At 36.9% G+C, this 26,667-nt stretch overlaps 1 protein-coding gene across 2 annotated transcripts in view; it reads right to left on the bottom strand.

Moving 5' to 3' along the window:
• Positions 1–26,667, bottom strand: part of LOC142398787 (guanine nucleotide exchange factor VAV3-like) — a 58,902-nt gene that overhangs the window by 20,529 nt on the left and 11,706 nt on the right. For both annotated transcript variants that reach the window (XM_075482961.1, XM_075482962.1), the window contains exons 3-19: positions 21,369–21,427; positions 20,813–20,878; positions 20,040–20,157; positions 18,924–19,016; positions 18,527–18,595; positions 18,342–18,445; positions 17,946–18,045; positions 17,465–17,560; positions 14,150–14,218; positions 13,102–13,188; positions 12,099–12,184; positions 11,755–11,887; positions 8,861–8,970; positions 5,592–5,693; positions 4,972–5,063; positions 4,255–4,277; positions 2,360–2,384 (exon numbers count right to left, since the gene is read on the bottom strand). In XM_075482961.1, the coding sequence (XP_075339076.1) occupies positions 2,360–2,384; positions 4,255–4,277; positions 4,972–5,063; positions 5,592–5,693; positions 8,861–8,970; positions 11,755–11,887; positions 12,099–12,184; positions 13,102–13,188; positions 14,150–14,218; positions 17,465–17,560; positions 17,946–18,045; positions 18,342–18,445; positions 18,527–18,595; positions 18,924–19,016; positions 20,040–20,157; positions 20,813–20,878; positions 21,369–21,427 (1,432 nt within the window). The remainder of the gene's footprint in view (positions 1–2,359; positions 2,385–4,254; positions 4,278–4,971; positions 5,064–5,591; positions 5,694–8,860; positions 8,971–11,754; positions 11,888–12,098; positions 12,185–13,101; positions 13,189–14,149; positions 14,219–17,464; positions 17,561–17,945; positions 18,046–18,341; positions 18,446–18,526; positions 18,596–18,923; positions 19,017–20,039; positions 20,158–20,812; positions 20,879–21,368; positions 21,428–26,667) is intronic.

Genomic DNA, 26,667 nt, shown 5'->3' on the forward strand with positions numbered 1-26,667 from the left:
GCTCTTTCTTTAGTGCAGAAAATTCAAAAGTTAAGTTACTGAAAGTCAACAAAAACAAAACTTTGGGCTGTCGTTGAAAGTCGCTGTTTAATTCTTGCTTCTCCATGCAGTGTAACAAAACAACTCAATGCAGGGATTTATATTTTATATTCAATTGAAAATAGTAGAAAAACAGCATTTTGATGAGAATGACAAATTCAATTTGATGCCACTTGTCAAAAAACCCTGGAACAGAGACATTTTTACCATCTTCGTTTGGGAACTTAGTAGAACATTTTGAAACTAAACTATTCCCATTCGAGCTTCATATAGAATTTCAGCTGCTCAACATTTCAGTAACTTCTTTGCTGTACTTTGTGTTTCACAAAGCACTGAATTTTTTTAACTTGTGATGTGCCGGCACTGCATGACAGAGTCATGTGGTTGTGATACCTGCAAAATGTTGTTTGACATTGTCTTGCTGAAATAAACAATGGTATGGATAGTGGCTGCATATACCGTTTAACATTAAAGGTTCCTTCTGAGATGTATGAGTAACCCATGCTATGTGCACGAATGCACGGTCCCTTTTGTTTTTAGCCCTAAAAACTGTTTGGATTCTTTGTGGAGCGAAATTATGTACCATTTTGGGATTAAAAAAGTATTGTTCAGTGCAGCTCAATACAATTGAAATCAATCAAATCCTTTGCATAATAAAGTTTTCACTTGCTTTTGAGAATTCAGCAACCTACGAACTCTGTAAGTGTTCCCTAGTTTATGTAGTGATTCCCATACCCAATTTCTATTTTTTTAATGCACAGTTCTGATCCTGCGCACCCTGGGATCATGGAAATTCAATATAGCCAGTCCTTTAGGAGCAGGGACTTCTCTGTATTATCTATATTTTTGAAAGATGTGTTATTCTTTAATTGTTGAACTACTTGTTCGTTCATTCTTTCGCAAAAGTGGTAAATCTCTCCCCATTTTCACTTCTGAAAGACTCGGCCTGTCTGAGATGCCATTTTGATACCAAATTATGTTACTGACCTTTTGGCTTTTCAACATGTTGTCTTTATATTATTTCTTATTTGATTACTTGCAAAATCATTTGCATTTACTTCACACACTGTCACAACTTTTTTGGGAAATAGGGATGTCATCGCCGAGGTATTTTTGCCAAAGCCTGTGCAGGCACAGACTATCTGTAAACACAATTATTAAGTGAGAAAATGTAGCTTTTTGTAGTTCAGGTAACAAGTTTTTCACTAATTATTCAGTAATTATTTCCATGCTCTTACAGTAGTTGCACAAAAAAGTGCACAATTCTTTATTTTCAGAATCCTGCTAGTTTCAGCTCAACCGATCCTTAACACATATACAAATCTGCTGCTTTAGAGAGATTTCTTCTTCTTTTTTTTTTTCCATCAAGATCTAAACCACCAAAATGGCACCAATTTACTATTGCAGGAAATCCATCTCTTTGATTCTGGAACAGTACAGCACCAATCTTTCCTCAGCATGGTAGACAAATACAGCCACAAGCATGGGGCTAAGGCAAAGACTAAACACCCCTGCCAACTTAAAAGACACAGCCACTTACTCTCCCCTGACTCACATATCTACCCAACCTCAGACAGATCTCCCCCTCCAGCTCCAGCTCCCCTGCAAACCAGCCTGAGGAAACTATTAGCTGACTGTGACCTCAGATGAATGGAATATCTCGCATTCATGTTTTTAATAAGAACAATAAGCACGGCTGTCTTTCTCATAAACCCCTTATAGAAATTGATTTATCACAAAGGCACAGCTCAGCAGTAGAGGTTGAGGTGCACAGACTGCTGGAAGTGCTTTTCTGCCAGAATTTCTCCTGCGTGGTTCTCATAATGATTCCACCCACTCCAATTCATCTCAATGCCGTCTAGGGTTTAGGCATCACGGCATGTGGTGAGAAAAAAAGCTTTTTTTGTGCTCTGGTTAAAGAGTCTTTCTGCATTCTATTATCCATCGGTTAGACTTACTCAACTATATTTGTCAAAAGGACAGTTGGTAACCCCCCCCCCCCACTGTTGTGTGTGAACAGGAGAGATTGAAGAAATGTCTAAGAAAAAAAGAAAGCCAAAATTTGAATGTCATGTCAACATATCTGTAACAGAAAATTATCCAAACATCTGAAGGTTAGCTTTGAGCCATTGTCTCTGTGCTCTCAGTTTCACTCTGGATTAGGCTAAACCTAGATGTCAAGAACACATTTAATAAGACTAACCACCTCCTTTTCATCCTGTCTGAAGTTTGCTGCAGAATTGACATAAAAGAAGGTTAAGAAGTACCACAAAAGCTCTGCAGGTTCACAAAAGCGGCCAAGTGTTCAAATCATACTGACCTGGGTCTGGGGGTGTTGTGTTGTCCTGCGAATGGAGAAAGGAAGCAAGAAACACAGCGAGAGAGGAAAAAATATAAACAAGAGATTGATAAATATAGAAGTATAGGTTCCTAGCTACTGTGCAAGATCAGACTGACCTAAAAAAATGAGTCATACTCTACAAACTTTCTGTTATACTTTTTAAATCTTTGGTCTCTGCATTTTAAAAGTTAAAAACAGTATTCAGAAGTAAAATGTTGGTGTTTATTTGGGGTGGAATTTAATAACTGAGAACATAAAATAAATATAATAAATGTGAGTCTTTTAAATATAGCAAAAGAGAGTTTAAAACCTGCTCACATAAGGTGTAACAGATTGAAGAAACTGGAAGGTCTGAAATTAACATGATTTATTTTATGATTTATCAGAAACAAGGGATGCTATGTAAATGGTTGGCTGATTTGTAGCTTTGAGATGGCCACATAAGGAACTGTGAACATTGACAGTGTTCAAATATAGCTTTCCTTAAACTCTGAGAATTTTAAAGAGTGTTCCACCTACATTCTCAAAAACCACAGAATATCATCAGGTGCCATGATTTGCCAGCTGTTACATGCTGACAAGAGTCTGGCCAAACAGAGCTCCTGCTGCTGCTCTGGCTCGAGCCTCATTAAAGGTGTAGATTGCAAACTTTGGACGAGATTTTCAATTAAACGCAATTGTCTCAAAAAGACAATGAACTTCAACGGGCATAAAAGATTTATTTTTTCTTCATTCTATCTTGAGATCCATATACAAAAATGTGTGTCTGAATTTGGAAACAGAATTAAAAAAAAGTCATGCAAATGTATGTTTGTTTTAATGTTCATGATGTTTTACTTATAAAGAAATTGAATTGATATATCGATCATTAAGTGATTATGATTAAGCTCTGTTTGTAAATCCTATCAGTGCACAGATTGACAGATAAAGTTGAATTGATCTGATCTGTTGAAGTATGCACTTAACTGGTTCATCTAAATAGGTGCGAGATTATTCATCAAGTTGTGCTCCAGGCTATGAGTCTGTGTGAAAAACAAAAAGATTCGGAGCCACACTGTTCCGCTGCAGCTTAACGACAGTCAACAGCAGCTGCTCCTAACCCCCCTGCTTTGGTTTATTGTGCTTTGTTTTCCTGAATGGTTAAAATTAATTTGTGACTGTAATAGGCAGGAGATGTTGTTGCCCTTCACATAATAGAATACCAGTATGTTCCACACAGTGAGTCACACCACTTGTAAAATTAACCTCCATTGTGAAAAAGCCGTAATTTGCGTGTTCTACACTTTTAACATTCATGGCACTAGTTCAGTTCAACAAAGAAAACTCCTATTTTTACATTTTGTTTGGTTGTAAACTCTCTGGGAGAACAGGCAGGGATTGAGAGGGAGAGTGGCGGCTGCATCCTTTATCAGAACAACATACCAGCTCAATCATTATAGTACTTGACCACCCTTCTCTTATAATCTAGCACCATGCAGCTTATTTATTTTCCTTAAAATCAAATCTGCACTCGGGGAAACCTGTTTTTCATCTGTTACTGAAGTGATGAAGAATATGTTGAAGCATCAAAGGCAACTTGAAACGGGAAAGACTTGAAACGCAAGTTTTACAGCATTGTTCTCATGACTTAATAGCCACACCTCATATCAGCATCTCTGATCAGAGCACTACAAGAATAAACAGCTCGCAAGCACAATAAAGGTATTCAAATAACAAAGCTTTGATTGTTGATGAGCATGACAAAATCCTTCCTCATCTTTCCTTGTCAGCAGATAAGTGTGCATGTGATTAGGAGTACAGCTGCTGTGTTCTGCCTCACAAATTATGTTAGCTTAGATTTCTAAGTCAAAGAAAAGAACCAGTTCACTTCTTACCGTGGGCCTTGGCTTGACAGGATCTGCAGGCAGGTGAGAAACAGATACAGTGAGAGGAATGCAATATGAGAGTGTGGTGGCTTCTTGACATACAACCTCAGCTGTCAACCTCTGCTGGCCCTCATCACGCCTCTGAATGCATAAAGACCACAGCGTTTCTGCTAAGAATGCTTGTCAAATGCCTGAGCTGCGTTTAGCCGTCTGTGAATTCAGAAAGGGTAACTCCCTGAACTAAAGCAGACTGATGACACGAAGACATTAAGGCAATACGATTCAACAACGGCTCAATTTCTGCATTACCGAAAAGAGAAATGTACAAGTCAAAACATAGATCTTGCTTTTTTTTAATTACTTATTAAAAAAAGAACATAAGTACATGAATTGGAAACAAAGTCAGTAAAAATTAAGAGGCTACCACATCTACAGATATTAATTTGAGGACAATAAATGCTTAAAAGACATACCAGCAGTTAGATATCAAACAAGAGTGTGGCATTAAGGCAAAGCTCACTGAAGGACAGGATGTATAGAGGTTGCTCTCGAAGGTGCATTAATGTGCAGAGAAAAATGAATGAGAATCTGCCTTTTAGATTTTGATATGTTGTGCGAATAAGTGCATATTAAAGCCTGGTGATGAAAGGTCACCAAAAAAAATAAAAAAATAATTGGATTATGTGATTAAAAAATAAAAAAAAGTTTGGAAGGTCTGTGACTCACCTGTTCTCCCGCAGACTCCCAATTGACCCAGACATTCCTTATGAGCCCCCAGGCCACATTTTTGACAGAGATAACCCTGGTTAAAGATGCCCCTAGAGACAGTAAAATACTGGATATATTTCATGCGCAACAGCATCCAGATGAGAAACACCTTGACATTTAGAATTTTCTTGCCCTGTCACACTGTCAAGATAAGTGAAATGACACAGCCGATGTCCTTCAGCTCTCCAAAACCATAAAACGATACCATGTGTTGAAAATCGAGAGAGCTGCAGCAACAGTCTATATCACAGTGTAATAGATATTTACTTGAACCTCAGTAAGTTATTTTTTACAGTCAAGTTAAGGACTAAGTGACTTTAAGTGCTTGAGGAAAAGTGACAGAGAACTGAAGTATAAAATGTCATTGTGTTCCTTCATATCGTCAATATGAAAATGATTTGAATGTGTATTTGCACGTATCTAGGAACACAATCGGGAAAAAACGTAGGATGGTTTACCTTTCAAGAACAGTATGTGAACTTCAAGCTCTAGTTCAATATTGCTAACTTACTGGTACTTCATCACACGTGCATAATTATTCAGTATAGATCAGTCCCCGTCTGATGTCTGAATCTTACCTGAGCAAAAGGTGACAGTAGCTGCACGAAGGGATCCTTGCAAATGTGTGCATCTTGAACTGGTGGGAATTGTGATTAGCCTTCTCTGGTCGGATATTTGATCTAAAACAGGGAGGAACGGAGATAAAACGGTTGGATATAAAATAGCACGTATAATAAAAACTGAAATGCTGACCTGACGGTTTTGATCTGTGAGTACAATAAATACAGGGTTGCACTACTTATGGTGTTTTTCTCATTAAACGGCATGCTACAGTAGAGTAAGGTAAGCGTACTCTATTTTTTATTTTTTGGTTTACCACAGTACTGCACCACTAAACTAATACTTGTACTACATTTTTTGTGGTGTGGAAACACTGCAGCCAGCTGATTGGTTAATAGAGAATCATCAAAACACCGCCTTGTTCTATGTAGTGTATTGAAAGTCTGACTCACGATTTCCAACATAAATCATGGCTATCTCACCAGTGTGCATCGATTGCATATACAGTATGCATGTCTGAAAAATGCATGAGAATGTTTATTAACTGTGCGTATGGATTTACAGATTAATCTTTTCTTCTCTGCTGAGCGGCGCTTAGCTCTGCAGCGCTCAGTTGCTATGATCGCTCCCAAAAGATATTTTAGCACTTCTGAATTAGAAGCCTGTCTCAGAGTGATTCAGTGCAATAACCACTCTATAGTCTTCATTTGTAAGCCACTTTACATAAAAATGTCTGGTAAACACACGCAGGGAAGTCGTCCTGTCTCTGTGTTGCTACAGCTTCACACACGTTGCACTCAGTCTAAATAAGATCAACAGCAGCTGATCCTAGAAGATTCTGGTCTACTACAGTGTACTACAGGGTGCTGTTTAAGTGTTGTAAACATAGTGTGAATGAATGAAAGTAAATATGGAAGGATGTTGTATGATTTGTATGATTAACAGTAAATGGGCTGACAGAAAAAGAAAAAGAAAAAAAAACAACGCATGCATCTAGCTCTGTTTTTGTAATATTTTCCTTTGCTGTGAAATGTCTGTTGTTAAATCTGAAATGAATCTGAAGATCTCCTTCTAATTTTTAATCTTAAGGAATGTACTTAAGTACTTAGGAATAACTTTGGAAGTTATTCTTGTGTAAAATGGTATCTGTAGAGACTGTAAGGCAAAAAAAATCTTTCAAGATACAGTATGAACTAATTGATTTCCTAACTGGAATGAAACTACTCAAGACCTGCTGCTCGTCTCCTGTCTGTGGCAAAACCCATGTGACACAAACACAACGAATTAGCCGAATGTCAACTACAATCCTCTGAACAGTGCGTTTATACTTATGTCACACTATCAACAGTTTAAGGCTAATCATCTTCCATCTTGTTTGAGAGGCAAACACAAAAATCTAATATCCATGAGAGATGAAATGCTTCAACCGTGGCATTTAAAACTGTTAGCGCTTACCCAAACTGAGGTATTATTGTTTGCCAAACAATCTAACTTAATAAGTCATCAGCACCCTCTGGTGCTGCCAGACGTTTCTTGAAATTGGTGTTTCCACCTTTGTAAAATCTCCTGAGATTACTTCTTGCTCTTAACTGGCACGATGTAAACAAAACCAAACTGAAGTGAAGGAGAAATCAATGCGCCACTGATTTGTGTGGTGAGTGGACTGTACAGCGCTTTTCTATTCTAGTTGACCACTCGTAGTGGCTTACTGTAGTTTAAAGCTACAGTGCCTTTTCCCTATCACATACATTCACAAATTGAAGGATGCATTAGAGGCTTTGGGTCTTGCCCAAGGACCCTTTGTGAAGGGTAAAAATGTGGGGAAGCTGGGAAATCGAACCGCTGAACTTATGACTGGCAGATTACTGCTTCTCCTTCTGAGCAACAGCCACACCATCAGTTGATAAAAATGTTGTTTTTTCAGCAGAATGTGCTGGCTTTGAATAGAAATACTGTAAATAAAGCATGCAAATTAATCAATATACGTCATTTTATCTCTACATTCTTTTTTTTAAATTTTTCAATCAGATGTTTTGGGGTTTGATTACTGCCACCACTAAGAGACCGATCAATCAATTGTTGGCCTTATTAGTCAAACTGCTAACATGGCTACGATCGCAATGACAACAATTTTACCAAAGCGCATGAGTATGACCAAAGATGGAGTCCCTAAATAAGCCCAGACAGTTTAATTCGGATCTGCACATTTTCAAATACGAAATGGATAGAATGCACAGTTGAAATAGCTTTGTTGGAACGTGAGCAAACTTGACAGGCACAAAACCATTTTTTTTTTCTTTTGTGGCAAACGCACCACCCAGAAGCCCCTTTGAAAATGAGTGCTCCCATCAATGAGGGTTTCATCAGGAGCTTGCATCCTCTTTGATTGGTACAATTTTTTACTTTCGGAATGGGCCCCTTCTGGTGTCATTACCCAATGCCCAGAAGCACACATAGCTTATCTCAGACAGAAACGCTGTGGGCTCTCTATGTCAAAACAGTTTTAAGCCCTGAGTGAAAAGGTTTGTTTCTTTTTGTGAATTTTGGAAATTACACAAAACGTTTTGGGCAGGTGTCAGGGGCTTATTGCTAATAGAAGTGTATAACTCATGTCACTGCTAAATTTTCAGTTCAAGGGAGAGAAATAGAAGCAGTAAAAGTGCCTCTTTTTTTTTTTTTTTAATGTACATCCCCACACTCTGCTACAGCACGCATATCAAGAATGTTTCAAAGCAACACCAGATCTGAGAATGTATTCATGAAAACCATAGCAGAGAGTCAGCATGTATGTCAAGGACTTTGTTTTTCAGACATTTCATAACCCAAGCTCAAAAGCAATTTTTCAGTCAACACAGTGTAATGTCTAAACCGCAGAGTATTCTCCCTAATCAGCATAAGAAAGGATGCAGACAAGATATCTGCTCATAAAGTCCTCCAAATGTTGCAGTATAATACAAACAATACAGTCTATCTCAATAAAGCATGGAATGATGAATCACGGAGGTAGAGTGACATCTTTGTAGTTTGCAGCACTGCAGAACAGTTCATGTTAAACCAAAGCTCTGTGTGTGTGTGTGTGTTTGATTACAGCTTAAACCTGATCAAACAGTTCACATGAAAGAGTCAACACCTCTCTTGGCCTTGGAACAACACACATGCAAACAGGACAAATATACACCACACACACGCACACACGCATGCATGCAAAGTCAAAGAAATACACAGTGTGATCACTGGCCTTCAATGTGGCTATAAAACTGTGGTGTTCTTTCCTCCTTGTACTTACATGGCCATTTCAAACTGATCCAGCCACTTCTTCTTCAGCTCTCTGGTCTTAAAGAAGAGTTCAAAGCCTGTGAGCCCCTGCTGGTGCGTCAAATAGAAGCCGTAGCACCACTGTGGATTTCAGGAAAGAGAAAGGAAACAGAATGTTATGTTGATGCATGTGCAGGAAAAAATATATATATTCATTCTGTAATGTATTTGTAGGTTCAAGTGTCAACCTTTTTGAAGTACCGGAAAATAAACTTTAACATTGTAGTAAGTATGGCTCAAGAAGAAGCTAAAAAACAAAAATCGAGGGAAAAAAAAGATGCCTTTTATTTAAAACTGTGGTTAGTATGGCCAGCTAATATTTCAGTTTAGAGGTTAGGGGTTTGACAAAAACAAACTACACAGTAAAATGAACTGGTTGGGTTCATGTCCATACTACCCAACAGTAAACATGAATAGTTTTGTTTATTTTTTATGGTCATAATTATCTTATTTGAATGCATATGCACATTTTGTGGATTGTTACTGTGTTTCTTGGTAAAAATATTCTTTCGAAAGGAGATTAAAATTGTCAAGAGGTTAAAGGAAACAGGAAGCGATAATAAAAAACACTTTATGGCAATATCTGCTGATGCAATGAGATACATTTCCTTTAAAAATGAACTGAATTTTCACTGAGTTTGAATTCATAAAGGAAAAACACAGATTTTGTGTAAATAGCCGACTCCTCAGTGACAGGCTTTTCGGGCTGTCAGATGTATCCAAACACAACCCAATCAATCCCACTCTCACTGATAGTTGAAAGTTTTGAACCTTGATTTCAATCATGAGAGAGGAAGATAGAATTCTGAATGAGCACGTCACTGTAAAATGCTTATGCTGTTCTGAAAGCCTATTAAAGATACAGAAAAACAACTTTTATTGAAAATGTTTGGCCAGACAGGGGTATTCATGTGATGTATACTGCAAGAAATATTATATATGTGTATACTGTAAGTCTTTCAAACATACATTGTTTTTTTTTGCCGGCGTAAAATTGGCTGTGAGGGAAAGGTTTGTTCTTCCCAATAATTTGCATCAACCAGCTTCATACCAACCAAAGAGGCAATAAAGGGAACTAATAGATAGTTAATAATAAAAATGAAATGTTTTAATTCATGATCATTTCTAAAAATGCTGTATGCTTTTCATTAACATGAATCGTTATGAGCCAACCCTTAAGTTGTAACAATGCCAATCATCTAGTTTTTCCAGCTCTAATTATGACAAGGTAGGCAAAAAGATGCATAAGTCACTGCTCTCCTGACACACAGCTATTAATGCTGTCATCAGTCCTCCTTGGCTTTAGTGTCAGGGATGTCACAAGCCTCACAGATCAACCAAAGTGTGCAGGATGTTGGATTTTGTCAGCATCAACAGAGCAGCAGCTGCAATGGGAGTTTAACCAGAGTTCAACCCAAAGAGCAGAGATGGAAATACACTGAAGGCTGCAAAAACATCGAGGCAGTGTCTGCTAATCTGCCTTAGAATAACCAAATTGCTTTTTAAGTTATAAATCAAGGAACATTTATTGTAAGGCAAATCCCTGCCAAAGATTTTAAACTGTGTCTTATAGGAGTTACATCTATTAAGACAAATGCTGGACAAATATAAAAACATGCCTTTTCCCCAAAGCAATACAATTAGGTAAACAGCTAACCAGAGACGCAATGCTTTTTAAGCTCGAACCACCAAATAGCTTCACAAAAGCAACTTTGGCTTTAAAGCCTCACCCATGTGTATATTTTTTTCAATTAATTCTCAAATATCTCTGCTTTTACCACCATCATCGGCTCCAGTCCTTGTGTCATATCTCGTAACTAGAAAAGTGGTCGGATTTATCCGTCAGTGATTGGCCAGCCCTGAAAATCTTAAGTGTTCCAGAGCTCTGCTTGGTGTTCAATCATTAATGACTGTGTGGGTGCTGCTCAGTGGTACCGCATTCGAAATCAAAAGTTTCATTTAGCAGAAAACGACATATAGCGTAAAGTAGCCTTGGAGAACTTTGCACATTCATCACCTGATATTAGCATCTCTTTCCTGCAGTGTGTGTGTGTTTCTCGGTGTAAGCACACATGAACTCTGAATTAATATTTGTGTCTGTGTACAAGTGCAGCTATAAATGAAGTCTTATACCAGAGTCTTTTTATGCAATAAAGCTTACGTACGATTGATGTAACATTATGCTGAAAGGGTGGTAATAATAAAGGGTAAAGAGCGTTTAGCATAGTTACACGTGCCAATATGTGTTCAAGCCAAGACGAGGAAATCAAACATATTGGACAATGGAAAACACACAAACACATGCATTATCCCAAAAAGCATATGAAGACTATGACTACAAATGATAAACTCCACACCTATATCTCACACCAATATACATAAATTTCACAACTGCACAATAGAGTGCATTATGATCATCATAGAGTCCTTTTCAAAAAAATCATATCCCATTCTGGCAAGCTGTCAGTTTCACATTAGCAATCAGCACCGGAGTGAGAAGACGCCATCTGTGGGCATCCATCAACAAGACATCAACAAGTTTCTTCCACTACAATATGGCTCACGAACGCTCCCACAAGGTGAAAAAAAAAAAAAAAGTTTTCTGTATAAACAGGGAAGACGGAAAAGGAGCCTTGCAGGTTCCTAAATCAGGGTTTTTCCAGAAAGCGTGAAAGCACCATTGACAGGTTATGGGAGAATAATGTGTTTATTTTTGCTATAAAATCTGAATCCGAGCAGATGTTGCATACAGTAGCAACTTTCCTGCAACACTGTTTGTGGATATGGACACTCAACTCGTAAAATTTGAGGAAGATGGAAGTTTTGCATTGCAAGGTGAAGTGCAAAGTTTCCCACCAAACTGACCTTTTTGCCCTCTCTGTCAGACGTGGGGTTGTTAGTAACTTTGAAGTCATTGAGATCCATGATGTCCTTCATCTCATAGTTGTCTCCTCTTCGCTTGCAAACAATAACTGCCACATCAAATAAAAAGATGTGTCTGTAAACAACGAGATTAGATTAATAAGAGTATACGGTAGTAAAACCAAAACACCAAAAGACAAAAAAACAGCTTGACATTTATATTCAATTCTTGAATATTTATGATTCATTAAAGAACCATTCAATGGGCAATTTATATTATTGATTTTATTGTCTGAAATCCTCATGGAGGATTCTCTTATGAGTCCATGATGTTAAAGTAAAACAACCTGTCTTGTTTCCTCTTGTCAACAGTGGAGATCAGGCGTACCTCTCCATCTCCTTTTGGCCGACCAAAACTGTCAAGGGGCTGATTCTGCGAGGAAAATATGGGGAAGTTAAGCACTGATGTGTTTTCAGAATCAGATTTGTGTATGCAATGTCAGTGCTTCATCGGTCATAAGCCTTGAAAACGGATGTGCGTCTTGAATTTCTGCAACAGTGGGTGAGTCCTGACGCCTTTAAATGTTGAGGTTTGATTTGTTATATATAAAAAAATATATATATATATACATATTTCTTTCAGGATGTTTTCACTCAGAACTGTGACTCGCCATCGAATGTGCTGTTTACCATTACATAAATGTTACAGTATTCTAAAAATGTCAGATTGCATTAAGATTGACATTTCCAAAAATCAATCTTTGTCGGCATGTTGTTGCCTGCCTGCTTCAGAATGATGATTTGTCTCCGATTTAAATGATGTCAGTGATAACAACAGCGGACAACTCTGTGCTTCACACACTTCCTGCACCTTTCTTGTATAACTGTTAAACATGTACAAAGAAACAACACTAGAAAGTTCACTGTAGCTCAACTGTGGAGGACAAATTGTTTATCGGCTATCAATGAGACCAATATTCTTGTTTAGCTTTGATAATACAAATACTTTACCTTCCTGTAAAATTGGAAAAGGATAAAAAAAAAAAAACTCAACATAATATTGTAAAACAAAATTTAAGTCAAATTTGGAATAGGTTCAAGTAAAAGTAAAAAGAGAGAAACAAAAGTAGCATAAAATGAAAGCCTTATATGTAATGAGATCTTTAATCATCTTGCAAATGACAATCTGTCGTCAGTGGATTTTGAGCCTGACTACGTCTCCAGGACTCCAAATCTAGAATAAAAACTGAATCTGCTTAAGAAACAATAGGTCTCTCTGATAATCTGCATTCTCACAACGTTAACACGAACAGCTGCTGATAGTTGCAGACAAAGATTTTTTGGGTATACCAGGTTTTCAATGGACCTCTGGTACTGTTCGATCTCCCTCAGAGTCTCACTGTCTCTCTTCACTTCGTTGACGTACTGAGCGAGGTCCTGGGCAACGCACAGAGACACAAATACACTTATTTTTCCGGGGTTATTGCAATCTGGAGGTGAAATATGTCAAAGAATCCAGTTTGTAAATTAAAATTCAAAGCACACTTGGTTTCTCTCATGCTGAGAATTAGCTGAGAGGATCAATACAACTAATATATCAGCTTTTCCCATATTAATATGGAGCCAGGAAACAAATACATTTTAAATTAAATTTCAGTCATGCTAGTTGTTTTCCCAGCCCTATTTTTTTGCTTGGTATCAAACATACAGACGAAAGAGCGATATCAATCCTACTCTTGTAAAATAAGCTAATAAGCAAATGATATCATAATTTGTACATATTTCCAAACCTATTCTTGTAATTTTACACTTTCATATAGACAAAGTAAAGTATCAACATGTAAATCAAGACTTCAAGTTGTCTAAAATATCATTACTATGCAAACTCAGGATAACCTCAGGATTAGTAAGAGCAGTCCTGCTTAATTTAAAGTTTCATCTGCTCCCCCGCATGTAAAACAGTAGGCAAGCTTAAATGGTTTAAATCAAATCAAATAAAATCAAATTTATTTATATAGCACATTTCATGTACAAACAGTTCAAAGTGCTTTACATAAAATAAAAGCATTGCAGCAGGGAGTGCAAGAAGCATTAAAAATACATAAAAGAATATAAAGAGAAACTAATAAAAACAAGCAACAGTCTAGATAAGTTAAAAGATATCGTGCAGATTTCATGCATAGACACATGAGAAAAGAAATGTCTTTAACCTGGATTTAAAAATGTCTACATTTGGTGAAAGTTTAATCTCCACTGGTTTAAGAGATCTGTTTTTATCAAATAAAAGTTGATAGCAGAATGTAGGAGAGTGGAAACTAAACTTATCTGCTACGACAGCCATCTTTTGGTTACAATCCAACATCTCAGTATCTACACACCACTTAAGCGCGGCACTTACTTTCATGGCAACAAGAGCGATATTCAAGTTGCTCTTATCAGCAGCATCGGGGGTATGTTTGACTAGCTCCTGTTAGAGAGAAAGGACAGAAAAATGACTGAAAGAATTCTACTAACAGAACTCTGAGACACAAATACAATAACATGGGCAAACACCTTTAGCATTGGTACCAGGGTCATTGATTCCATAATACAAAGAATGCCCTATCATAAGTAAAAGGGTTTAACTGAGTTATTACAGTACATATTATATTAGTCTACAACAAAAAAAGCAAATATGAACAGAGACAGGTTACTTCAACTTTTAAGCACTATAATAGTATTACTTCATTTCTGCTCTTCAATTTAGATAAGGACAATTTCTCCATTACAAATACAGTAAAAACACAAAAAGACTTTCATACTTTTTTTCATTTTACAGCTACACAGTTTAAATAAGTACCTGACTTATACACAGATTATTCAGTTAGTTGATTAATCAGACCAATTTGATGCAATTTCAAGATAATTAGCACTGGACAATTATTTAATTCCATCAGTCTACTCCGGTAAACATCTGCAGAGCAGGCAGTCTTGTTAGTGTATCTGTAATAGCATTTTTGAATACGTATGAGTATTTCTTGTTTTTTTTTTCTTATTATTTCATTTGTAAATTTTAAATCTAAAATAACTCTAATGGAGACAGACTATAGACAAATCTGCCCAGTAATAATTATCATTGAGGTGGGGTTTTTTTATTCTATGCAAGAAATACAAAAAACTTCATGTGATATCATCATTGTGTATTGTCTATCTCTCTATAGGGTCTCTCCAACTAATAGAATTCCTTCTTGTAAACAACCTAGTAAGCAAAACATGTATATACACACTATTGTGACACTGTGCAACTGACAGATAAATTAAATAAAATTTAATTTAATGGGCAAAGATACAGAGACAAGAAAGTAGATATCCGGTACACATAACCATACACACATATTTATTTTCTTAACGAACACATGGAAGTTTTTGTTGTTCTTAAACAAAACGGCACAGTGGAACCAATCTGTTGATGAAATCTGTGCAGAATATCTGATGGAAGAGCTTCCACAGTGAACTTGTTCAGCATGTCACAGCATTGTGCTTCATTTTTTCACTAAAGCCGATATAGGATTTTAATTCTCGGCAGATGTTGCTTGTTAATCACACCTGCTGCCAATACTGCATTTGCAGTGCCTTTGCTCATTATAACAGAAAATGACATCATCAAGATTTCATTATTCCTACCGTGGTGTACTGTGTCTTACATGTATGAAAGGTAGGTGGAATCACTTGGGGTGCAATAAACATTGCAAAATGAAGAGATCAATTTAATGCGTCCACATCATGTTTCTCTACTGAAATTGAAATGATCAACCTCTTTCTCCCCTTTTTACCCTCAACAGTGTCACTTGTCAGGTGGTGGCTAAGAACTACCTGCTTTGACAGCATTCACTATGGAGTCCTTTAACCTTTCAATGATTTAAAACAGCTTTGCAGGCATTGCCCTTTTCTTCACTGTCAGCTGTAATCTCTAACCTCTGAGTCATACAAACCAGGGGAAACGGTGTTATACAGTTTATCAGTAGGTCGTGAAACTGGTGGAAATTTCAAAGGCTACATGTCAGGTTTCTAAAGGGAGCAAGAGAGTGAGTGATATTACATTAAACTAACCTGCAAAACATGTTCAAGTATGTGAATTTTAGACGGTAGTTTGCAATTTGTTGTAGATTTTAGATCAATTTTAATCTGGTGACATTCTTTGAGTCAGTGATAGTGCCTTTAGAAATCTTTGAATGTGGCATGTTTCTACAGAAAGGAAATATTTATTGTATTTTCTATCTGAGATCTCAAGATTGAGATGGAAAACCCAAACGATTTATCAATATGTGGAGGATGTCTCCATCTAGTGTTCACTTGTATATTGAAAAAAAAAAAAAAGTTGGTGCAACTGGAATCAATTTAACCTCTATTTTTTGAATGGATGTTTGCACCGAAAATGAGTAAGAAAAGTGCCAGCACATATAAATGAAACTCATATATAATGTCCCATATTCAACAATGACACCCTGTTCCATTTACCACAGTTGTTTGCAAGAGGTGTCAACATTATATCAACTAAGGGGATGATAATGAAAGTTTGTTGTCCTTGTTTCTTGGCTGCACAGCTATATGAGATCTCTTGGAGTGTTACCTTAACATCCCACTTGCTTCAGTTCTTCCTAGGCACGAGGGGGTCATACTAGAGGCTCAGTTTCCATGTTCTACAAAGTTTTATTCTCTGTTCTTAAACTAATATCAATTTGAAACTGAGAAGGAATTTTGTCTGTCCAACAGAAATGAGGGTATAAGGCAATTTTGGCTTTTAAATTCCTGCACAGAATGTATAACACTTCCATGAAACTTTTACAGTACTCATTTCATCTTCTTACTGCAAGCTGTGACCTTATGTTGTCCAAGACTCCTTTTTTTCATGTGTACTGGAATTGCCCAGGGGGGTAGCATCCTTTCGGAAATCAGGATGCAATCCAAATTTTTGGGCGCTATTGTGCAACGTTGCCTTAAACTGCTTCTGCTGAATTATTCATCACCCACTGACGTCTCATCTCACCAAAAATGGACACTGTTGCTTGTCTGAGAGCAGCAACAAAAAAAAAAAAAAACAGATGACAGCCTTGTGATGGCAGCCACCACAAATATTCATTCAAAATATCTGTGATCACAGTCTTTAATAGATATTGCCTATTTGGAATTGCCATTTGCTCGGAAGCATCATGCAAAACAATCGACACTGTATGCCTTGACTGTCTCTGTTGATCAAGTGAAGAATCTTTGCTTGTCTATCATTTCCTAGTCCTAAGTTTATTTTTTTTCCAAACTTACTTCTGTCCAGGCCAAACGTATTGGGTTGCCATTCGAAATGGGATACAGGAGTTACTGCTGCATGGCAGTTTATATATGTATGAATATGCATGTGTTTTCTATTTATGTTCAAACAAGAAAAAACAACAACTTTATACTTTACATGAACCCCCAGTTATGGAGCTGTTGTCTGTGAGCATTAATATATAAATTAATAAAAAGTGAACCAATGAAAAGAGACACACAAGGCTATTAACACCTCACAATTAAAAACAAGCAATTTTCAATAAACTTAGCTGATTTCATTGATGATTATTCACTAAACTGAAGAAAAGCCCTATGGTTTCCATTTTTCTTTTCTTTTTATTTCATTTTCTGTTTTTTTCATGACGACTTTCACACTTTTACTTTCAGCCAGTGAGTCAAATATCTCTACCTGTAGAAGGAGATGGTACTTCAGCACTCTCTGCATCGGGACGACCAGCAGGTCCCTCAGTGTGAACTTCCCATTGTTGGCTCTTTTGGAGCATTCCTGAAATAAAGATGCAACGCACATATTCAAACAAGCAAAAGTTACCGTGCAAAACTACAGAGACTTTAGACTTCACAAAAATTTAAACGGTTTAAGGGTCATTCACCTTCAGTTTGCTCAGAGTGGAAGTTAGCTTCAATGTCATCATTTTGATTTGGCTTTTTAAAAAAATTGTTACACTTAAACAAGAAAAAGCACATTGTTCTATTATATATATATATATATATATATATATATATATATATATATATATAGATATATATATATATATATATATAGATATATCTATTATATAAAAACAATTTTTACATATGAGCACTAGAGGTCACTATAAAACTAAATATGTGTAATTGGGGGTGTCTGTGAGCGTCTTCAAAAGTCTCACCTCCAGTTTCAGGCGAACATCTTCTTTCTCTTTGCAGATGAGGTCTAAACCAGCAATGGCAATCTCCACCCGACTGCAGTACATCCCATAAATGAGTAATCTAGTCAGAGTAAAGGAAGCGAGACCATGTTGATAAGGAACGCTGCCACAGAGCTGACAAAACATTTTGAGATATATTATAGTAGTGTAAAAGTTTCTGCTCTGAGCTGCTTTCTCTACAAGCAGGAAACACAAACAACACTTTCAGTTTGAGCTTCATTGCAACACTGGAACTCATAGGTGCTCGTTATATAGATCGAATGGACGTTTGCAGAAAAGACTGAGTGAAACTGAGATGTAGCTGTTCAGATTAAATAAACAGGACTCCTCTTGTGATGTTTGAAAAACCTCCGTTACCTCTCTTTGTAGCTGATAAAGATCTGGTAGAGATTTGAGGCATTTTTGTTTAGAATGGAATCCTGCACATCAACCATGAGGTTCTTGTGAACTTTGACAAGGTCCTGCATCGGAGAAGAAAGCCATCAGTATCTGAACAGATTTATTTCATCAGATAAAAGGGGGAAAAAAACAGCTGGACTTACTGGAATGTTGACAAATACTTTGTCAATTTCAGGTGCAGAGAAGAACTTCTTTAATGGATTCAGGAAATACTGTAGAAACGATCAAACAAACACATGAAATAAACATTTAAATACCCTCCTCTCACATTTGTTCCTGTTAATTTGTAATTAGCAGTGACACTAATACTGAAACCCTTCACAGACGTCACATTAAATATCTGATAAGAGTGTGACAGTAAGGCGAGTTTGAGAAACGCTAACTGGGAATTTCCCTCAAATGCCCCTAAAATATACTAAATACAGCATCGAATAGCATTGATTACTGCTGGTAAGATTAAGATTTAAAAGTCTGATACAGAGAGTTTCATCATTTGTCATGAAGAGCATGTGATGAGTGCAGAGGAGACAGGTTCGGTACCTTCTCAATGGACTCAAGGGTCTCTGTGTATCTCTCCTCCGTCTGTTTGATCTCTGCAAGGCAGCAGCTTCGCACATCCACCTCTGCCTGCCTCTGGAAAGAAGCATACATCAAAGATTATGTAAATGTCACCATCTGATAGAATACGAAGAATTTGTCTAATTTGTTTATCTGCCGACAAGAAGGTTTGCGGACAAAAAAAGTCAAGCAATCCACCAGCTGGTACTACACGACGTTTAGGTGCAGCAGGAGGCTGATGAAAGTGTGGCCTCTGCAGCACCAAGCAATATCAACAGAAATGTTTCGATACAAATCATGACATAGGCAGAATTTCTTATTGAGTTGTGTCCAGTCTAAATATATGAAATGTTGTTTACTTTTCTCTACTTTAGTTGATGTAAAATGCATTCATGAGTGTTTGATTGAACGTGTATCCCCGACTTGTTCTGATTGTTCAGCCAATTGGACTAAACTCCCATTTTGCAAAACAGCTGATCTTTGTAGGTTTGAAATGTGCCAAACCTGCCACAAGTCTGGCATAGAGCCAGATAGTGTTAAGATGGGTGTGAGTTGCTTTTAAGCCTGGCCACTATCTTTTGTTTTGGTAAATTTGGCACTGATACTGATGTTGGTAGATCAACTTTGAGTTGCTTTTCTCCCTACTTTTGTCTTTAAGAGACTTTTTGCTTGTTTGATTAGTTGTAATGTCTTCATACCACCCATGGGATAAAAAGAAATGCATTAAGTTTCCACCTGACAAAGAGGTTGTGTGCTGTGTTTGGCTTGTTTGTTGGTCATGAGCCAATTAAGAAGTGATTCAATTTAATCTTTGAATGGGATCAGCTGTCAGATCCAGGGATTTCTAATTTTTCCTTTGTTGAGGTATATCGTCTGCAATTGCTGTATAGTTTCTCTGAATGGCAGAAGAATTAGGCTGGCTTCACACCGGGAGAGTCTGCTGTGTGTGCAGAACTTGGTTATTTTCTTTTTGGGTCTCTCACAGCAGATTAGAGCATCTTCACTGGATGGAAAACTATGTCTCGGTGTGTGTGTAAGTGCATGTGTGTTAGTGAATGTGTGCGCACGTATGTATCTGAGGCTGACTCATTGCGGTACCAGTGGGGGATGCTGCTCAGTCCTCATGAGGTCTTCATAAATTTCTCCCCCAGCGTAGTCTTCTTCCAGCCCATAGACCGCTGCATACAAGTCATCCTCGTCCTCAGGAACATTCTCACTGCCATGTACACACACACACACACAAACAACTCTTAAATGGGATAATTTGTCACAATAACTTGTGTTTGCTACAGTTAATATCATTTTTTTTAAATTAGATTTACACGTGTGCAGTACATTAAGCTGTAAAATATGCTCACAGTGTCATGTAACAAGCAGCACTCCTTCTATGCAGTTTGTGTGCAATAATTACCTAATCTATTATTTTAAAAAAAATTCAATTCATGAGATATTTGTTAAGCTGCTCATCAATAACTGCAAATCTAACTAGTAATTAACTCATGCATGTGTGAAAGAATCAACCGTTTCCAAAAGACAACTCAAAATTGAAAGAAATCATGATCTGGAGCTCTGCTGATGCGTGAAAAAAAACCCACTGCATTACTCTTATTTTGTACTGTCATCCCCACTGTTAGCAGCACCCATTCAGAACCTGATGTGGGTGGAATGGAAGCACTCAGCAAAAACATGCAGAATTACTCATTCGTTTCCTCGAACAGTAACGGACAAACAGAGCCAAGTCTTTTACCAAAACATGTGGGTGTTCAGACCCCTGGAGAGCTTGGATGATACGCATAGAGAGTTGGCTCTGCTTCTGAATTAAATGATCACATTCTATCAACATCAGTACAGGGTCCAGAGTTCATACATACTCAATCAAGTCTTCAAGATTGTTGTAAATGTCCTCGTCTTTTAGGCTCTCCTCCGTTGGAAAAGGCCTGGAAGAGACAGTAAAATAGATAAGTTTTTGAAATGTATTATAAAAATAATTACATTTTTATGTGTGTAAATATATTCAAATATCAGAACAAACTGATATGCTTTTATCAAGCTCAAAAGGGGGCAAATTGGTCCATGCTAACTGGGACAAATTTATCAGCTTAAAAATCAGCTATTTGACTATGAAGATGGTCTTTATCAAGTGAGAGATTTCTGAGAAGTCAAACTCAGTTTAAAAATATCTATCATTTACTATTGTTATTTAAAATATAAACGTTTGAAAACCTCAATAAACAAATTGTTTATGAAAAGTGCACTTTTTTCTTTATCATTTCAAATAATAAAGTAAAACATTTGTGGGACTTATGGCTACAAATGTAGCTGCAGTGCCAGTCAGGGCAGGGGGTGGAGGTCAAATGGAAGAAAAAGATTTGCAGGTACAAAGATATTGCAGGGTAATTTATATAAATTATTTTTTTTCAATCTTACTTGAATCCTCCTTGTTGAGCAATCGGCGAATGTGAGAGCTTTGAAAGAGTGTCCATAACCTAGAGAAAGAAAGATGTGTGAAATTATTTTGCAGACAGAGTTTGGGCTTATGTTTGCTAATGTCATGTCAAAATGATTGTTCATTGCAATCCCCCCAGTTGCTGAGTAGTAAATAATACAACTCAAATCTTAATTCATAATGACAAACTCTAATTCAAAGCTGAAAAACAAAGGAATATGGACACCCCAGTAAGATGGTTGTAGTGATTTATTCACAGTGTGCAGGGATTTTTTTTTTTAGTTGCCTGTTTGAAGGTTGTACTACCTCCTTTTCCAGATTTAGAAAAGAAAAAAAAAAACTTTTAGTTTTTTCCTTCACGGGGGGGTGATCAAAAATATAAGCTCAATTTGAGTTTGGGAACTGAGGAAACTGAGAGAAATTGAAAATTTCAGCTGCTCACCAACTCAGGTCCTCTTTCGTAATATAGTCTGCTTCACAATTAACTAACTAGGTAACTGCAAGCAGGCCAGTTCAGACCCTGGACTCTTTACAATGGCGTTATGTTGTTGTAATAGCTCTACATGAAGGACGTGTTGTCTTGCTGAAATATGAAAGGCTTTCCCAAAACACGCAAATATGATTCAGCATTAAAGCTGCCTTCACTGAATTGATGAAGTTACCCATGACATGTGCATGCATCTCCATACCAAAACAGCTGCCTTTTGAGTTGTTTGCTAATGACAAGCCAGATAGTTCCTCTACTCTTCTCCTACCACCTGTGATTTTTTTTTTTTTTTTTTTTTTTTTAAATCAAAAATGTTTGTCAACCAGAAGGCCAGTTTTCCCACTATGCCTCAATCAGTCTTAAATGAGCTTAGGCCAAGTAAAGGCAGCAGCATTTTTCATCTTTCTCGAGTTCCTCGATTCCCTCTAAATTTGAATATTTTGTACATGGGGAAATCTCCAACTTTTTGTTGAGATTGGTATATAATTTATTTTTTTACTTTTGAACTAATTGCCATCACAATCTTGCAGCCATTGTGATCGCTAATATCCATCCCATGATATGACAGCAGCACAGACCAAAGCATTAGCAACCTCAAAATTATGCTGAATAGATTGAAAACCATAATGACCACCAAATAAGCAGCTGACAAGCCACTGTATCCATAGAAACTATGTGGCAACCACTTACAGTGACAAACACAAACACATAAGACACAAAAGTTTGCACCTGTTCAATCATTATCTGTCAACAAGTTTTCTCTCAAAAGGCAGCAACACACTCCCTGCTATGAAAAAGGAAAGTTGAGTAGCCCCTTAGTCAAGATACCGACCAATAACAGAAGCATTATTTACCTGTTTACATTAAAGGATCTTTTTTTTCAAGCTTTTAGTCCCTTATTTCTAAAATCTTACAATGATAACATGCCCAACATGAACTACCACAGCTGGCGAAATCTGTTTTGGCAGTTAATGTGCACATATTAAACTTGTAGATGACAAAACATCCATTACCATGATAAAAGTCAAACTCTTTTCAAAATGTACTTGTCATGGCAACAGCAAAATATGTCTGCACGTAAAAAAAAATAAATAGAGGAAGACTGTATCAAATTTTACTAAGCGCTTTCAAAATGACTAGTTAATGTCTTGTTATTAGTTTACTTTGTAACATAAGACTCATATTTTTACTTATTTTGACAGTATAAAGTGTTCAATTTTTTTTATTTTGCGACATTTTACTCTGCTGTCTAGTTATGTATTTGCATAGTGTTTAATATTCTATGTAGTGAAGTATAGCATTTTATATTTTCTTTCCTTGTGGTCTGAAACATCGTTCACATACATTTTTCATTGTGCCATTAAATCATGAATGGCATACAGATAGCAACAAAAATAAAAGTGATCCTCAGGAAATTCGCAGCAAGTCATCACAACATATCTCTGTGGTGGTGGGTGTGCATGTACAGGTGTGTCAGGTATGAGAATTGTTGTCACAAAAACTATTTATTCATTTATTTATTGTTATCGGGCTTATTACAAATCAGAGTACATAAACGTTTAATATAAAATTTAATCAGGTACTCACTATCCTGACTTTGTTGTTGCCCATAATACACAGATAGAAGATACAGAAAGAGAAATAGTGAAGTAACACTCAGATAATGCTCAGTATGGCTGGATAAACTTTCATTTCACTATTTCCCTGGCTGTTGTGAAGAAGTCTCTGTTAAAAAAAGAAAGAGCAATGTGGTATTTTCAAAGAATTTGGATTTGCAGCCATAGTTAAAACAAATACATAGTTGATGGGGTTAGATATAACAGCCTGTCTATCTGCAGTTGATCTCCTCTTCCTGTCTGAATGAGTGCTGTGGCTTTGGTTTAACTCGAGTGTGCCTGAAAGACTCTCGTTTGTAACGTGAGAAACTGGCTTTAAAACTGCAAAAGAGCAGAACTGAAATCTTTTTTTTCACCTATAACAAAGAAAGTATTTGATGTAAGATTATTTTACTGGTGGATCTATGTGCTTACAGCACTAATATCTAACTGTGTGTTGCATTTTATTACAACTAAACTCCAAAAAAGAACAAAACCTTCCAAGAAAACCTTTGCTATAGGTTAATTAGCCCTTTTGGGGCACGCATGTCATGAATGATTTGATCTCTGTGGTTTGCAAAATGTCACCATCAGTGTAATTCTAATATGACTGCATATAAATCCCTTTACTTCTGATTTGCCAACCCTGCTGATTTTTTTTTTTTTTTAATTTTTCTTAGAAACACGTGGTTCTAAAGAGAAATAAAGATGACAGAGTTGCATATCACTCATTTAAGAAAACATAGGACCAATATGAATAGGTTTTTCGAAGAAAAAAAAAAATCAAACATGTGTACACTGACTGTACTTACATTTAAAAGCTGAAAGGTTTTCTTGAAAACAACCTGTTCTCACACCTAACTTGTCTGGTGAAACTTAGGTTAAGCCACAAGTCACTCGAGAAGTAAAGCCACACGGTAAGCTAAAGTCCAACCGCCTTGGTTTGAGTGGCCTATTTCCAAAGTGTATCTTAAACATTTAGTAGTGTGAAAATGTACAGAAACTCTGCAGCTGTCAAACAAAGTATTTTATTACAACAAAATGTATGTTAGTTATAATACAAAATACGCAAATGAACCTTCAGTGTTTCAGTCACATTCTCTCCCAAAGTTTGTTTCCATTTTTAATGTTTTTTTCATGACACATATTAAGTCGCCAAGAGATAACTGCCAGCAGAAAACAATCAGGATTTTGTCCAAAGCTGGATAGTGCTCACTCCTCAGATCACCTTGCAAGCTATTTGAGCACATCAATAAACAACTTTGTGGCCTGTGGCTAGGAAAAAATAAGAAAATGAAATGCCTGTATCATATCTGCACAGGCGGATGGTACTGCAAAGGAACAAAGGCATTGGCCTGTCTGAGGCTCACCTAAGCAAACATGGTCGTCAAGGCAGATTGGTATGTACATAACGCGTTAACTTTAATTTACCATGACCCTATAGAAATAAAGTAACAATTTGAATCAATCATATACACTATCATTATAAACTGCATGATTTTTTTTGTTCTGCAAATTTCCAGTGAACGTCCATTAGCACTGGCTGGTAGATGTAAAATTCAGTGAATACTGTTCCACACGATCTCCACATTTGCCAGAAAACAACACATCAAACACCGTATAACGACATTAAGTTGGCTCTTTAAATGTGGCCGTGGATTTTCATTTTTTCAATGCTAAGGCTCAGTCACTGAGATAAAAAAAATTCTGCATTTTTGAACAAACTGATCTCATGAGAAAATGTGAATAGCTACGTTGACGCACAGCGCAAAGAAATAACGCTGATGAATTCTACAATTACTATTTTTTCCAGACTTTCGTCCCTACATAGATGCAGTTTAAGTTTTGATTTGTCGGCAAGTCGATGTGATGACATTCACTTTCGATGATGAGTGTTGACGTGGATAAAAAAACGCTTACAAGAGGAATTCACTAATCTACGGGCCCTCAAGAAAGACATCACCGCTCACAGACTTTTCCCACATACATCTTGCACAGTCCCTTTACATGTTTACTTCCCTACCATTCATGATTACTTTTCTGGTGCACTCTTAGTTATAATTAATACATGTTCAGGTACATGGTTAGACAGTTACAAAAATCAATTTTTTATGGCTTACACATTTTTAAGGATAGCAATTCCAGCCATGTCACATGAATTCTGGCCAACAGAAAACAACAGGGTAGCAATACTTCTTCCATCCATTTTCTATTTTCGCTTTATCCAATTCAGGGTTGCAGAGGTACTATAGATTATCCGAGCTGCCACTTGGCGAGAATTGACACACCCTGGACCTTCACAGACACACAGTAACAAATGAGACAAACAATCTTGTATACTCACACTCACAGCTAGAGACAATTTAGCATTACCACGTAACCTAATGTGCATATTTCCGGACGGTGGGAGGAAGCCAGAGTACCTGGAGAAAATTCATCCATGCACAAGGAGAACATGGAAACTCCACACAGAAAAGCTCCAGCTGGGATTCAAACCAGGAACCTTCTTGCTGTGAGACAATAATGCAAAAACATGGGACGTGACACTACAACGCTTTAGACAAGTAGACAAACTTACTTATTAAACAATTTCCGGTGAGAATTGTTGGTGATACTATGTGTCCTTTATTCTCTGGTGGGGTGCTACTGGGGTTGGAATTTGAATGAGCGACTGACTTGCTTTTTTTTTTTTACTTAGGACATACTTAGGGCATTGCCCAATTTCCTGGCAAGCCATGTGTTCCTAAAAATGATTACTTGGTAGTAGAAAGAGTTTTAAACTGTAATGATGTCAAATACCTCAAGAAAGTAAAACTAAACAATCTAAAAAGTAGTTGAATAAATATCTACTTTGTTACAGCAATGAGAGAAAACTGTAATTAGTTACTTCCATTTCTTATGGTAAAAGAACGTGACCTGACCATACTGCAAAAGAACAGTGATAAACAGTGTAAACGATTTCCTACAATAGTTGTCTTTAAGCAACATAATATTCAATTAATACAAACATTGTCTGTTTTGTTGTTTTAAAAAAAAATACATGTTTCACAAATCTTCCTGAATTGAAGTGGTGCACTTTTCAAGTCCATTAGCCTAAGACGTACCAATTAGCTTAGCTTAGTGTAAGTTAGCTTAGCTTAGCACAGAACTGCAAAAAGGGACAAGGTTGGCCTAATTGTATACTATAAACACCAGCAG

This window comes from Odontesthes bonariensis, chromosome 14 (genome assembly GCF_027942865.1).
Source record: "Odontesthes bonariensis isolate fOdoBon6 chromosome 14, fOdoBon6.hap1, whole genome shotgun sequence".
Classification (NCBI taxonomy): Eukaryota; Metazoa; Chordata; class Actinopteri; order Atheriniformes; family Atherinopsidae; genus Odontesthes; species Odontesthes bonariensis.